Below are 14,082 nucleotides of genomic sequence, written 5' to 3'. Positions count from 1 at the left end.
AATTAACACATGTGAAATGAACCGTGGCACAATGTAACAGAAGGCGTTGGCATCAACCGTAATGGAAGATGATACCTCAGATTATAAAGTAAGGTGTGCGCTTTGAGTGATGGAAACAATTAAATAGAGATGGTAACTTTTGTTTCATTATGTCTGGATTGAACCTTGAAAGAAATGTAATTGTAGCGAAAACGCATGAAGAACACTCAAATTCGCAAAAGAAACTGCCAAAAAGTCTGAGCAAAACACTGGGGGAAGAAAGTAGAAGTAGAAAACTAATAGCCTCCCTTGAGATCGTTGACGACATCGTATGGGATAGGAGTGACAGTCTCCAAGGTCATACCTTCAACCATGAATCCCGGTTTGGGTCCTTTAGGTTGCCTCTTGGTGCTTATCGTCTCGCCTTTGGCTTTAGCTGCAGCCTTGAGCTCATCGTTCTTCTTAATCCTCAGCTTGAACTCCTCAGCGCACCTTGACTGCTGCACGTGCTCCACACGCACATGAAGCCTCTTCTTAATGATCCTGTTGCCAATCTGAAACACAACATCCAAGCATTATGTCTCAGTCCATCATGTTAACTACCCAAAATAAATAAGATCAATAGACACTAATAGAACAAAACACTAAACACTAAACAAGATTAATAATCATGAAGCCAAATATATTTATCAAATAATGAATCCGACCAATAAAAAAACACTTTTAATGAACAAAGGGCTTATAGATCCAATACAATGCATGTTAAGGCCTGAAGAAATTAAATAATTAGCATTTTACGAGCTCTAATCTTAATTCGACAGATATTATCTCCATCAGTGTGTCAGAATCACGACAAGAACTCTAAATTAGTAGATATGAGTTGTTCAGACCTGTTTGTTGACTTCGACACCGACGGCACGTTTGGTAACGTTCCAGACACGACCGGTACGACCGTGGTAGAACTTGTGAGGCATACCCTTGTGGATCGCACCATTCACCTTGACATCCACGTAATCTCCGACCTTGAAGGTCCTGAGGTAGGTAGACAATGGAATTGTACCCTTCTTCCTGAACCCCCTCGCGAACAGATCTCTTGTCCTAGCACGAACTCCATGTCCCGCCGGCATTTTTTCTCCTCTTGGGTTGCTGCGAAACTAAAAGCCTAAAATAGCCGAAGAAGCAAAATGGTTAAGACAGTGAGAATTTATATGTCCTGCAATTAGGGTTTTCTGTAAATGGGCCTGTTGGGCTTATTTGCATATATGCCCATTTGGGTCCAAGAAGGTTTCTTAATAATTAAATTTAAACCCCTGTATTCTTGATTCATTACGGTTTAGCTCCTAACTAACACAAAGTTCAGTTTACACCCAGACGATGAATTCTGAAGCATCTCTCAAGATGGCGTTGCCCTGAGATCGAATCTTAAAGGCTTGTAGAGAGAGAGTAGTCTGGTTGTATGATTGAAAAGACCTTTGTGTTCATAACCAAAGCAACCTCATGTATCGTAATACTACAACATAGAAACACTACTTGAACAGACTAAATTATAAGTTAATAAAAAATGGCTACATAAACAAGTACAATCACACACTCACAGAACACAGACTTATGCTAAGTTTGCTTCTGTCTCCACACTCGCAAATGTTGAATCCTCCTTAAACCCATTCAAGCACGAAGAAGGCTCCAGGTTTAGCGTTTTCTCAACATTCTCTGGCTGCTGATCGTTTTGACAATGCTCTGTAGGTTCAGGAGGGATGATGGTGCCAGCTGCTTTGCGTTTTCCTTTCTTAGCTTTCCTCTTGAACTGAGCCCTCCTTGCTTTTGGAGTCTTGATGGTTTCCTTCACCGGACTCGCTACCTCCACCGTCTTCTTTTCGCAAGGAAGCACAGTAAGCTGAGTGCTGTGGTTGTTAGCAAGGTCGATTTTGGATTCTGACTGGATCGCTATAAGAGCTGTTCTTCCAGCGCTTATCTCAGCTTCTCTTTTGGTTTTTGTTGCAGCTCCTGTGTACTTTATGCCTCCGATCTCTACAGTACATGTGAACTTTGGAGCTCTCCCGGTAGTCTCGCTCTTTTGGCATTGGTAGAGTGGAATGGCGTAGTTCATCTTTTGAGCGTACTCTTGAAGAAGGTTCTTGCATAGACCCATCTCGTGCTGCATTAAGAAGCCATTCAAAAGTTAGCCAAATGCACATAACATGGAGAAAGAGCCTAATAATCTGATCTTCTACATCTTTGTTATGCACATTAATCTGATTATAGACTCATTCTCATAGCTACCCTCTAAACCTTCAACTCTCAAACCAACTGCAAGGTCTGTTTCTGAGCTGGCAAAGCTACAACTCACAGCCAACCCCATGGGCTAGTTCCTATAGTCCTAAACTAGACACTTAATCAGAATCAGAAGATAAGAAAGAGGAGGGTCTTACAAAAGTTAGCCAAATGCACATAACATACATAAAGAGCCTAATAATCTGATCTTCTAGATCTTTGATATGCACATTAATCTGATAAAGACTCATTCTTATAGCTACCCTCTAAGCCTTCAACTCCCAAACTAACTGCAAGGTCTGTTTCTAAGCTGGCAAAGCTACAACTCACAACCAAACCACTGTGCTAGTTCCTATAGTCCTGAACTAGACATTTAATCAGAATCACAAGATAAGAAAGATGAGGATCTTACAACAGGTAGTGAAACACATTGGCCTAGCTCGGTGGACTTAGATAGTTCTTGGAGAGCAACCTCGGCAGCTGATTGCTCGGCAGCCTTGCGGTTGAAGAATCCAGGTAAAGAATCATATCTGACACCATCGACTATTACTGTGGATTGAAACAAAGATTTGTGGGAAGGGCCTTCTTTGACAGTCTCGTAAATAGGCGTTGGGAGCTTGTACTTCTGAGCATATTCCTGCAACCGGCTTTTGAATACATAGCAATTTGAAACACCTGAGAGTAGGAAAAAAAGCAAGATCAATATTTAAGTAGCAGTTATTCAATACTAAACCCTATTATTAAAAACCAGGAGAGCATTAAGTTACAAATAAAGCTCAATTGCAAAAGTAAAGGCAACAATAAAGGTGAAGATTTTTCACCAAGAAAGCTATAATGATATAAAAGCAATGAAGGGAGTGTTCAATTGGTAAATGTAAAGGCAAATCATAAAGGTGAAGACTTTCTCAAACGAGAACCATACCCATTGCAGAGACAATTATTACATTCTATAAGTTGCAATCTAGCTTTCGTAATATCATCTCAAAAGGGTAAGAGTTCAAACTAATTTTAACTAATCAAAACTGCAAACTAATTTTCCGGAAGAAAGTAATCGAACAGGAACTGAAAAAAGCATGAAAATTGACAAAACACAAAGGTAAGCCTGTAGAAGAAGAGAATTATCACCAGAGGGAACTTCATTCGCAGTCATCTTGTTGAGAAGAATGTTTTAATTGGAAACCGAGGAGAAGAGACGAGCGAGAAAGATGCTCACTAGTCGGCAACTCCAGTGATGCTGTGGGAGAAAGCCGAGCGAGAGATTTATTTAAGCACTTATGCTGGGCCTTTTAATTGGGCCTTTATTGAGTTATATCACTGTACTTTATGGACTTAATGGGCTTAAGATAAATCTTTGCACGTATCAATAATTAGTGATTAGTGTAATTAGATTGACTGACATAAGTAATAGTTGACCCAAAAAAAACATAAGTAAAGATTGATGAGGGTTGCTTCTGCTACAACCTTTGGTTACAAACGTCTACCTTTATATTATGGGTGTTGAAACAGATCCTAACAAAAATTAGAGAATGTGATTTGGTTTTGATCATACTGATGAAATATATATTTTCAGTTCTTTTGAAGAAAAGACTCCTACAACGCTATAAACATTTTCCTACAACGTGTTGGTTGACATTAAATCCTTCTAACCAATCAAAGACCGAAGACCAAGTTATAAAATGTCATAATCAATTTATCTCCATCTCCTCGACATCTCCTGTGGAAGACAGCCTTGGCCGTTTTGCAGCTCGCTTCTCTTCTTCTTCCTCCATTGGCTCCTCCTTCTGATCACAATCATCCCCAACATCTTCACTCGTCTTCTCAATTTTAAGATCATCCCTCGTCTTCTCCTCAATTCCAAGATCTTTACTGATCTTGTCCTCCTCAATCCCAAGATCTTCACTCATCTTGTCCACAATCCCAGGAACTTCACTCGTCTTGTCCTCAATTGCAGGATCTTCATTAGTCTTCTCCTCAATTCCAAGAACTTCACTCGTCTTGTCTCCAATCCCAGGAGCTTCACTCGTCTTGTCCTCAATTACAAGATCACCACTCATCTTGTCTCCCATTTTAAGATCTTCACTCGTCTCCTCCTCAATTCCAACATCATCCTCCAATTGCTTCTCCTCGTCTCTGCCATCTTGACTCGATGCAACCACAAGCTCGTCTTGTGTAGATGGGAGTTCATCATTCTCAGTGTTGTGGTCAGTGCTAGGACCCAGGGTTGCAGAAAATAAAGAGACCGTCTCTCTTGATGGACTCTCACCGGTTTCTTCTATGATACCAATATCTTCTGAATCATTAGATAGGGAATCAGCCACACCTTCCTTCTGCACCGACATCATACTTAGGTTCAATGAAGAGAACGAGGCAGATGCTCTCGGAGATGCAGTTCCAGTGATTCGTTGAAAGTTGCTGCCCTCTCCAGAGTTCAGACACATAAACTGTTCACCACTTTCCATCTCTACTTGCTGCCCAAAACAAAGGCAAATAAGAAAATTAAAATTTGCATGTCGAAAATCAGGAGTTTTGATCATTAGCTTATATAACTATTTTTAGTACCTCTGTTGCCAATGAGTTGTTACTAAGATGATAAAACGAAGATGGTTCGTCGAATGTTTGTTGTAGTTGTCCAAGTAATGATCCTGTGTTGCTGGCTCCTGCATCGAATAAATCCCTTAGAACCATACCGGAATCGTTAACAGCTTGCATGTTCCTCATGGCAGATCTTTCAAGCAGAGTCATTTCAATTCCTTGTTCTTCTTGCGTCTGCGTCATATTACCATTACAGTCTATTAAGGAGGTGCATCTCCCAGAGAGAACCTCGATGCCCGTTTTGTTATTGACGGGCACTGGACTTTCGCAGGATTGGTCCTGTTCATTAATCACTTCCCGTGAACGGTTTTCAAGGAGTTCAAAAATTAACTTCTCGATCAGAGTACGCTTCAGTGAGGCTTCCGCAGGAGGGAACCAGTTTAGATAAAGCTGGAAAAAACAGAGAAAAAGCATGATCAGCAAACAAAAAAAAGAGACTGAAAAATGCAAATCCAGCTGTTCTTAGTTCAGCTCCATTTAGAGACTATATGTTCTGACTCTTTCGATCCGATACATGAGAAGTAACAATTAGAGCATAGACTTACAAAGTTGGAAGCATTGTATATCTTGAAAGGACTGAAATTCTGGGGAGCTTCAGCAAGAAATAGCTCCAAATAGTGCAGTAGAAAGAGGCCACAGTCGAATGAGTTCTCCTGCTGTGGCAACTGAAGTAGAAAGAGCAAGTCAGAAATCACATAAACTAAATCATTAACAGCGCGAAAACTTCTATTATATCACAGGAAAAGCGGTTTCACAAGAGATAAAGAACGTATAAAAGGGCCTAGAGGGAAAAGATTTAAAGACTAGAGGCCAGACCTCAAGGGAGACAAACCGCAAATTCATGAATCTGGAAGAAATATCATCCGATGTCTCCTTATGCCTTTCCTTCCACTCCTCGCACAAGTAACTAAATCAGCAAAATGCTTTTGTTAGCAACTTGTACTACCCAGCTCAAAATTTGAGCATGAAAATAGTTCCACACTTTATTCATAAGGATCAGAGAATGGAGCTACAACATTTTCTTCAACGAATAAGGTAAAGACAACAGCAAACAAAAAAAAAATTATCATCTCGTTGGGCAAGGGAGAAACGTAAATAAATTACCTATATGCAATGCTGTCAAAAGAGGAAGAGACCGAGATTAAATGACCAAACTGAAGCATGGCAGGAAGGGAGCTAACATACCTTTGGACTAGATTCTTAAGCCCTGCATGGCTCCCTTTTATAGAATCCATATGTAATATGCATGGTACTTTTGGGGAGTCTTCTAAGTCTAGATCTGCAGAATCCAACATAATAAAATATGCTGAATGATAATGAAATAGTAATAAATAGAGTAACATGTGACATTACCTGTACCATTAGCCACTTCACCAGGATGACATATGATTATCAAACTCCAGTGAAGACTGTCATTACCATTTACCAGAGTCAGATTTGGAGCTCAATACACATCAAACATAAATAGAAGTGCCATAAAAATGTTCGTACCTGAAATTCACCGGTACAAAAATGTAGTCCTTCCTAAACATGTCCACCTTCCTTGTCCACTTCCGGACACGTAAAAAAGCAGCCTTTCCATCGGCTATACTCGATGGATCTTTGTCGAGATCAGCAAGTTTACGGAAGAAAAAGCTGTTAAAGAAATGGAATCTCTGTCTCTCCTCCGCTTGAATCTGATTCTTCAAATAACTGTGAATAATAGAATAATACACTAAGCTGTCAATAATTAAGGTTAGCATCACAAGAAGAATTCAGTAAGACTACAATAGTAAAATTGTGTATTATATTGAGACCATCAAATAAGTAAAGATTCAACTGTGTGATGAAAGTAATTTAACACAACCCCGAATAGACACTACAACGCATGCCAGAGCCTATACTATCTGTCAACATTCCATCAGAGAGAAGAACTTACTTAATATAGAAGTCAATGATTGTGTCATTCACAAATGTCTCTGGCTGCAAGAGCTCAACATCTCTTTTGCAAACGGAAACAGCATCTGGATCTCCCTTTGGATAGACAACATCCTCAAATGGTTCATCAAAGCTGAAAAGAAAACATAAAATTCGCAGTTCAATATGAAATGCCACCTCCCAGTGGTTTAAATTCTTTCAGTTATCTACTTCAGAGAGCCATAGAATATAAGTAGCGACGTACTTTGGAAATTTTTACCCCAAAAGCAGAACAGAAGACAGCGTCTTGTTACAAAAGAATAAAATACAGCTCCTATAGATCACTCTTACCGTGGAAAATAACGCTTCCGTTGATGCAAGTTGTCCCCTGATACTTCCACGTCCTCACTACAATAAAGAAACAGTTATGGATGACTTGGAAGTTGGAACTATAAGTCACCAAAGTACTCAGAATGTAACTAAAACCAAATATGAGTCCAGTGCCCTTCTCCTAATATTTGGTCCAGTTTGCTAGTGACTTAAGGTTTTCTCCCCTCATACGGTTCTAACCAAATGACTCGTACTCGTATGCAGCAAATAAAATTTCTTGTCATCACAGCATGCAATCAAAATTTTGAAATGAAAGTGGCAAAAAGAATGTGTTCCAATTAGCGTTCCGTAATATTAGAAGCTTACTCGAGGTCAGCATTCCATACAGCCGGGTATTTCACATGCAGCGAATTAATTTGTTGTTGCTTCTCAGGCCAATTGTGATCTTTAACTGCAAACTTTAACTCCTCAATGTCTGGAAACCACACAAAGCAGTATAAAAGTTAGAAGAGGGATCCTTTAGTGTTGGAAAGAGCTGAGGATTTAAAAGCCACTGTTCGATTTTTGCTGAATAAAAATAAATAAAAATTTCTTTTATGAATCTTGGTCCTGCAACTAATTATTGTATATACGATTTTAACAAGATATCTAGTTGCAGGCAAAAATTCTGTGATAAACCCAAATAGCTTATATACAATAACCGAGTAAGTGAGCATACCTGTGGTGTGTTGCCTATCTTCATGCCATTTTTCATCCTTTAATAAAACTCGAATTCTGAGAATAATCACTCCAACCTGTGAAAGCGACCAGCAAAAATTGTAAAACTGAAAAGGTTCATATGTGCAAAATAGAAAGTGCGCCCATCACGTATCTTTCAAACTGGAAGCACACAATAAATGAAAAACTCACATTTTGGTACCAATTGTATTGAATACTAACTATGTCTTCAACTCCAAATTCACAACAGAATGGCCCTTCTTCATTATTATCAGGGTAGCTCTTTATTTTGATTCCATTGCATGAAAAGATTACCAGAGACGGAGCACAAGGCATATCCTTAAGCACAACATACTCTGGAATCATGATAACAGCCGTGTTTCTGTCGATCTGCCAAGTGGAAAGCGTTACTTGACAATTGTAACTCTTACTTTGAACACTAAGGCACAATTACAAGTAGCCTTACTGTAGTGTAATATAAAAATATATCCAGATGTATAAACTATCAACCCGTCCCATCAGAAATGTTGCTAAGAGTAATACCCATATTCCAACTCTTAAAATTATAAGCGTTGACATGAAATTTTTAAGTCACAAACAACAGAGTGCGAAATTATTAAAATAATTAGGCTAAAGAAAGCAGGTTGCATTATTTTCATGTATATATTTCAATCTAAATTATAAACAAACAAAGAAGCTGTTGCTCAAAAAAAAAAAACAAAGAAGCCCGACTCATGCATATAAAGGCTAAAACATTCTGGCGGAAGATTTAAAGCCATTGGTTAAGAAACAAGAAAACTCATTACCTTTTCCATGTCATCAAAGCAGTGTTCAGACATCCAATCTTTCAGCGCATATAACATTGAAATCAATATCTACTTAGACATAGGAGGACATTAAAGCATACATATAAGGAAATATAACAAAAAGCCTTTAAGATGTACCTTCATCACCTTCTGAATCAGAAGCTTCACTCAACGCGGATCGATCACTCAAGCTTTCATCAATAGCTGACATCATATCAGTTCGCTCTGGCTGTAAATATGAAGAGATTAAAATACAAGCTAAAATTTTTTTGAAGGGTTTCTCGTATACAAAAATAAAGCAATACAAGATAGATTTACATACATTGGATGAAGAATCCGAAAATGGTGAGTTAAGTTGGGGTTGACTATAAGAGGAAGTTTCCGCGTAGAAACTCTTTGCGCTTGGCTGGCAAGAGAAGCTTTCCAGTCCATGATCTCCATCTGTTTCTTTCATGTGGTCTTCAATATCAAAACCAAACATCAATCCATGATTATCATCATCTACATCAGTTTCTTTTCCACGGTCGTCGGTATTCAAACCAAACACTAATCCATGATTTACATCTGATTCGGTAAAATGGTCTCTTGAGGACTCCTCAGCTTCTGTTGCTAAAGCCGGAGCATCTTCACAATGACGATCGACTACATCAGTAGTAGCAGCTTCTGCACATCTCGCGCCTTCAACTTCTTTAAGAGCAGGTTCCTCCTGGCAAACTGACAGCAACTAACAATGTTCATAAGCAGTTACATGATGCAAACATGTACACAACCAAACTGTTCAAAGAGTCTAGAGGAACAGTGCAAATCATTATATAACTTACCAAAAATAATTCTAGTATTAGAGAAGCATTTAGGATCACTAACTCTTACGAGCTCCAGAAACAAAGCAATGTTCACTCAATTGTACGATAGCGTGCGAAATTTTAAAATAGATTTTGAAAAAAAAAAATCAGTTAAGCTTCCACTAGAACTATCACCGTGTGGAGTTAAAGGAAGAAGAAGAGGAGCAGAGACTCACAGCTTTGGATGCGTTGGCATTGCAGAGCCGGAGAAACGGACGAGCTAGGGTTTGCGAATTTTTCTAATAGCTTTCCAGAAGCGGACTCAGCGAGCTCGTCATCCTCTTCGTTGAAATCAAAGACGTCAATGTTTTTCTTCATCGCTAGGGAAAATCTCGCCGTGAGAAACAGCCGGAGATCGGAGATCGGAAATCGAGGGTCGGAGTGAGTGAGAGAGAGAAGTCAACAACGAATGCTAGCGCGTCTGAACTCCACGCGCGTATGTCACTTTACTCTCTATTTATATTAATAATTTAATATCTTCACTGAGAAATGACGGATCTACCCTTCTTCTCCGCCGTGAATTTTTAAATAGTGGTGACGTGGACGCCATCGTTGAATCACAAAACTGTTATTAGAGAAGAGAGATTGAAGTTGGAGAAAGTACCTAGCTCTAAATCAATAATTATAATTCAGCTAGTAAATGACAGATCTACCCTTCTTCTCCGCCGTGAATTTTTAAATAGTGGTGACGTGGACGCCATCGTTGAATCACAAAACTGAAACTCCTCTAGAGAGATTGAATTTTTGAAGAAGTACTCATGGATGTCTCGGGAAGCTTGACTTGCGTCGTCGTGGCTGTAGATGGAAGCGAGGTGAGCATGGAAGCTCTAAAATGGGCTCTAGACAACCTCAAGCTCTCATCGTCTTCTTCCGATTCATCGTTCGTCGTCCTCCATGTCCAGCCTTCGCCTTCTATCGCCGCAGGCGTTAGCCCCGGCACAATCCCCTTCGGTGGTCCCAGTTGAGTCTCGTTACTGCATGACTGTTTACGATCTGTTTGTTGAATTTGACTCTGGAAGATTTTTGGATGAAGGTGGTGTGGAGGTCCCTGCTTTCGCCGCTGCGATCGAGCAGCACCAGAAGAGGATCACCGATGCGATCCTCGAACACGCTCGTCAAATCTATGCTGATAGATCGGTGAGTAGTGTCTTGAGATCTAGTAGCGATTTGCTTATATCATTTGATTGATTTGAATCTGGAGTTGATACAGTAAGAATATATATACTTCGATATACGATAGAATCAACTTGATCCAGTGTTGTATAACAAAGAATCGATCTTATCAGCTCTATACACACTCAGAAAAGCTCAAAGAAATGATGAACACACACACACCTTTTCGAATGAATTTTCAAAAGCTCCTCTTCACTCCTTTTGTGACTATGTTTCTTCGTAACAAACTCCTAACCGCTTCAACAACTCCAGTAATCAATAGACACGTGTCATTTACTTAATCTGTGATATGTACAAGTGTGTTGATTGATGAGGAAGTTGTGATGATTTATTCTCAGGTGAATGTGAAAACGCAAGTGGTTGTTGGAGATCCCAAGGATAAGATCTGCGAGACTGTTGAGAGTTTGAACGCTGATTTGCTTGTCTTGGGTTCTCGTGCTTATGGCCCCATTAAGAGGTAGATTAATCTCTTCTTATTCCGCACTAGTATCTTGCCTTTGTGTGTTTTGGTGAAGTGATGATGAAAGCTGCAAATCATAATTCAAGGCGTTTGATCTTGACCCTTGGTTGCTTTCTGAATGAGTTGTCTGTTACTAACTTCTCTGTAACATCGTTGCCTGCCTGTTTATGAACTAGAATCTGCTTTGGCTTGAGTAATGAAAGAGCTTTCTGGCCTAATAGTTTGAACTATTGGTCTAAGCTAGGCGTGATAAAAACCTTGAAGTTGCTGCAGTTACTACTCGTTGTTTGTTGGATGTGTTATTATATATTTTGCAACATTTTTGATATAGGATGCAGAAAACTCTCAAGTAAACATCAATGTTTAAAGAAACAGAAAGAACAGTGCATCCTTGCATCTATCATATTCATAACACGATGTTTTGCTTAACAACATGTGGGATATGGATAATCAAACTGCTATGTTTTCTGAATTTGTCCCCTCATTTAGCAGAAGAAATGAAAAAATGTTAAGTCTTTAAACTTCTTTGGCGTGGTTACAATAGAATTAGGCAGTTAAACTGTACTTAATAGCAGACATATCTATGTTCATCCAGGAAATACTGCTTTGGAGAAAGAAAAAAATTCCCGTTTATGTTCCATATTGGTGTGTTTCTATAATGAGCTAAATCTTATTTAGTGGAGCAAATGCAAGTGTTGAATCCAGCTTTTTCTTTCTTTCAATAGGATGTTTTTGGGAAGTGTAAGCAACTACTGCACCAACCACGCTCACTGCCCTGTTGTGATAATTAAACCCAAGGAGGATACTTCGGGATAAGCAGGTAAACAAGTAATACCTTCTTGCACATTATGTCAGACATTGCAATCGATTGTTCACCCTTTATAAATGGTCAATCCATCTTAATCGACACACTCTATTCTTCATGTCGAAACCAGCCTAATAGTATTCCATGATTTGAAAAGGGCTTCTCAATAGTTTGTCCTTTATAACTTTATATCTCAAGATTTCATCAATGTCAAATTCGGTCTACAGTCTATCTAACAGAGTTATCCAATTGTCTTCATTTCTCAGGAGATATGTGCGCTTATGCAAAAGGGATATCAAAACCGTCTTTGTAAGTTTGTGAAGCTATGGAAGCGAAGCAAAGAATCCACCTGCTTTTTAAGTGTTATTGCATTGGTGTGTGAATGTAAAAATTAATAAGAGCTACAGAAACATTGGTTGGATCATCAGTCTCAAGCTCAGAATATTTGTTGTACTCAAGTATGTGTTGTATTCATATTCATCGTTTCTATTAATTTATGTGAGTTGCTGTCGCATCAATCATTTTGAGGAACGGTATCAGAGCTAACTGTTAAAACGCCAGTATAGAGCTAACTTGGCTTCGTAACATGAAGCTGATTATAACAAAAAAGGTACTGCTTCGGCCATCTTTGTTACCCCACCTCGTGAAGCTTTAAGCTGCTGCGAAGCTTTCCCCATTACCTCCCCAAATAGACCTGACAATTCAAAGGCCTTGGGATCATAAGGTTTGGCTCAGTGTTTTTAAAACCGGACCGGAGGCTGAACCATATAATTTTTGGATCACGGTTCAATATGGTTCGATCGGGTCAAATCTGGTTCAATAATCTAGTTTAATATATTTTTAATGTATAAATTTAAAAATAACTTTAGTAAATATGATACATAATGAAAATATAAAAAAAATTAAAATTTGATAATTTTAATATTTTTAGTAGTTTAATAACTCTGAAATCTAATCCGGCTATGTAACCGGTTCATGGTCGAACCAATTATTAGATCCAATCCGGCTATGTAACCGGTTCATGGTTTCAATGTTGGTCCAGTTTTAGAAACACTGTTTTGGCTAATGCTTGGGTAGCAAGTTTTATTTCGAGGAAAAAAATGTCACTCAAGAAAGTAAGGTTCATTTAGCAAATTGATAGGAAACATTATTGGATCTGAGGATCTCTATGTAGATCCATATTATATTGAAGTGTCAAAGGATAAAAGAAAGATAATGAAAATTTTCAGGATTATAAAATATGTTAAAATGGCTCGTGAACGAACCATGAGAGGAAAAGACAAAGAGGAATAGTCGATATTTTCATTACAACACGATAAGGGATGCTCACGGACTTACATAACTATGGACTGTTTTCTTTTATTACAACTTTTGTGAAACTTTTTCTTAACTAGTGTTGAAAGTTCACGTTAAAGATACCCAAACATAGAAACTGAAATAATAAAGTTAATGACGTTGTCGAGTCATGAATTATGAGAAGATTTCAGTAATTCCCAACTGGGTGAGAAGTTTTTTTTTTTTTTTTTTTTTTCTGGTTGAGAAGTTAGCATAGCTTAAAAGAGTTGTGAAAGATCAAAGATGTAATGTGATATCGGATAAAGTTTTATAGTCGTGATGCCGAGCCCAAAATAATTTTTCTATAAATGAACTCCAGCGTAAGTTCAGTAAATTTAAGAGTTTCGATCTAAGGTGTGAACATGTATAGTTCACTCGTCTCGCAACCGAACAAAAAGAATGGAAGAAGAACCAAAAGAACAGTCTGTTAGAGTATTGTCATGATATGGCAGCAAAATAATTGGTGCGTTTGGTTTTTTGGTTGTTTAGCACTATCCAAAAACAAACTTCACTTCACATGCAAAACAATGCCTTTTTGTCCACACACTCTGTCTCCTCGTGACTTCTATCTTATTTCAACCTATCAAGTTAAAACTCACAACAGTGTATTCATTGGATTCAAGCTTTTCCCAGCTCCCTAATCGACATAAGCAATGTATATTTCTACAACCAAAAAACAATTTATGTAACAGTAGATTGGTGTGTTATAACTTTACAGAATTAATTGGTTTGGAATAACGCCGATGGATTCATACTCCACTCCTTTGCCAAAAGTATCTTCAATTCGAAACTGCAAATACTATAGTTTTGACCAAAATTACCAAGAAAAATTCAAACATTCACTTTTTTAAATCTCGCATGTGAGATGATCAACTC

General features: G+C 38.5%; 4 protein-coding genes and 1 long non-coding RNA gene across 6 annotated transcripts; 2 read left to right on the top strand and 3 right to left on the bottom strand.

Moving 5' to 3' along the window:
• Window positions 1-107: 107 nt before the first annotated feature.
• Window positions 108-1,165, bottom strand: LOC103836318 (60S ribosomal protein L21-1). Its single transcript, XM_009112562.3, has 2 exons — window positions 870-1,165; window positions 108-533 (listed from the first exon to the last, which is right to left on the bottom strand). The coding sequence occupies exons 1-2, from the start codon at window positions 1,104-1,106 to the stop codon at window positions 276-278; spliced, it is 495 nt and encodes a 164-aa protein (XP_009110810.1). The 5' UTR covers window positions 1,107-1,165; the 3' UTR covers window positions 108-275.
• On the top strand, window positions 1,096-1,545 carry LOC117127381. Its single transcript, XR_004450356.1, has 2 exons — window positions 1,096-1,333; window positions 1,422-1,545. It is a non-coding gene; the product is annotated as an uncharacterized LOC117127381 (long non-coding RNA).
• Window positions 1,437-3,530, bottom strand: LOC103836317 (double-stranded RNA-binding protein 1). The gene is made up of 3 exons (XM_009112561.3): window positions 3,376-3,530; window positions 2,663-2,925; window positions 1,437-2,134 (listed from the first exon to the last, which is right to left on the bottom strand). Exons 1-3 carry the CDS (start codon window positions 3,398-3,400, stop codon window positions 1,586-1,588), a joined length of 837 nt encoding a protein of 278 aa, XP_009110809.1. The 5' UTR covers window positions 3,401-3,530; the 3' UTR covers window positions 1,437-1,585.
• A 186-nt stretch (window positions 3,531-3,716) lies between these two features.
• LOC103836316 (probable ubiquitin-like-specific protease 2B) lies at window positions 3,717-9,853 on the bottom strand. 2 transcript variants are annotated; one of them, XM_009112558.3, is made up of 16 exons: window positions 9,610-9,853; window positions 8,914-9,305; window positions 8,730-8,820; window positions 8,592-8,629; window positions 7,978-8,175; window positions 7,787-7,862; window positions 7,435-7,543; window positions 7,090-7,146; window positions 6,761-6,892; window positions 6,334-6,534; window positions 6,196-6,251; window positions 6,028-6,121; window positions 5,659-5,749; window positions 5,388-5,507; window positions 4,810-5,232; window positions 3,717-4,718 (listed from the first exon to the last, which is right to left on the bottom strand). In XM_009112558.3, the coding sequence occupies exons 1-16, from the start codon at window positions 9,749-9,751 to the stop codon at window positions 3,936-3,938; spliced, it is 3,003 nt and encodes a 1,000-aa protein (XP_009110806.1). In that variant the 5' UTR covers window positions 9,752-9,853; the 3' UTR covers window positions 3,717-3,935. The 2 variants fall into 2 exon arrangements, with proteins under 2 accessions (XP_009110806.1, XP_009110808.1); XM_009112560.3 differs by having other exon boundaries at window positions 5,388-5,498.
• A 49-nt stretch (window positions 9,854-9,902) lies between these two features.
• On the top strand, window positions 9,903-12,389 carry LOC103836315 (universal stress protein A-like protein). Its single transcript, XM_033277532.1, has 6 exons — window positions 9,903-10,034; window positions 10,190-10,393; window positions 10,467-10,570; window positions 10,945-11,063; window positions 11,792-11,886; window positions 12,138-12,389. Exons 2-5 carry the CDS (start codon window positions 10,192-10,194, stop codon window positions 11,880-11,882), a joined length of 516 nt encoding a protein of 171 aa, XP_033133423.1. The 5' UTR covers window positions 9,903-10,034; window positions 10,190-10,191; the 3' UTR covers window positions 11,883-11,886; window positions 12,138-12,389.
• Window positions 12,390-14,082: the final 1,693 nt, after the last annotated feature.

Source organism: Brassica rapa, chromosome A08, assembly GCF_000309985.2.
Source record: "Brassica rapa cultivar Chiifu-401-42 chromosome A08, CAAS_Brap_v3.01, whole genome shotgun sequence".
In the NCBI taxonomy this organism is placed as follows: domain Eukaryota; kingdom Viridiplantae; phylum Streptophyta; class Magnoliopsida; order Brassicales; family Brassicaceae; genus Brassica; species Brassica rapa.
The sequence above is the reverse complement of the archived record's forward strand: the minus strand, read 5'-3'. Positions and strand labels throughout refer to the sequence as shown.

Excerpts from the sequence above, each read along its gene's own strand:
- LOC103836317 (XM_009112561.3), bottom strand. The coding sequence starts at position 3,400 with ATGACTGCGAATGAAGTTCCCTCTG. Across the intron at positions 2,926-3,375 it reads TGCGAATGAAGTTCCCTCTG|GTGTTTCAAATTGCTATGTA; the intron begins GTGATAATTCTC and ends TCCTACTCTCAG. Across the intron at positions 2,135-2,662 it reads AATGTGTTTCACTACCTGTT|CACGAGATGGGTCTATGCAA; the intron begins GTAAGATCCTCA and ends TTCTTAATGCAG.
- LOC103836315 (XM_033277532.1), top strand. The coding sequence starts at position 10,192 with ATGGATGTCTCGGGAAGCTTGACTTGCGTCGTCGTGGCTGTAGATGGA. Across the intron at positions 10,571-10,944 it reads AAATCTATGCTGATAGATCG|GTGAATGTGAAAACGCAAGT; the intron begins GTGAGTAGTGTC and ends ATTTATTCTCAG. Across the intron at positions 11,064-11,791 it reads GCTTATGGCCCCATTAAGAG|GATGTTTTTGGGAAGTGTAA; the intron begins GTAGATTAATCT and ends TTCTTTCAATAG.
- LOC103836316 (XM_009112558.3), bottom strand. The coding sequence starts at position 9,751 with ATGAAGAAAAACATTGACGTCTTTGATTTCAACGAAGAGGATGACGAG. Across the intron at positions 7,863-7,977 it reads AATACAATTGGTACCAAAAT|GTTGGAGTGATTATTCTCAG; the intron begins GTGAGTTTTTCA and ends TCGCTTTCACAG. Across the intron at positions 7,147-7,434 it reads GTATGGAATGCTGACCTCGA|TGAGGACGTGGAAGTATCAG; the intron begins GTAAGCTTCTAA and ends TCTTTATTGTAG.
- LOC103836318 (XM_009112562.3), bottom strand. The coding sequence starts at position 1,106 with ATGCCGGCGGGACATGGAGTTCGTGCTAGGACAAGAGATCTGTTCGCG. Across the intron at positions 534-869 it reads GTGTCGAAGTCAACAAACAG|ATTGGCAACAGGATCATTAA; the intron begins GTCTGAACAACT and ends GTTGTGTTTCAG.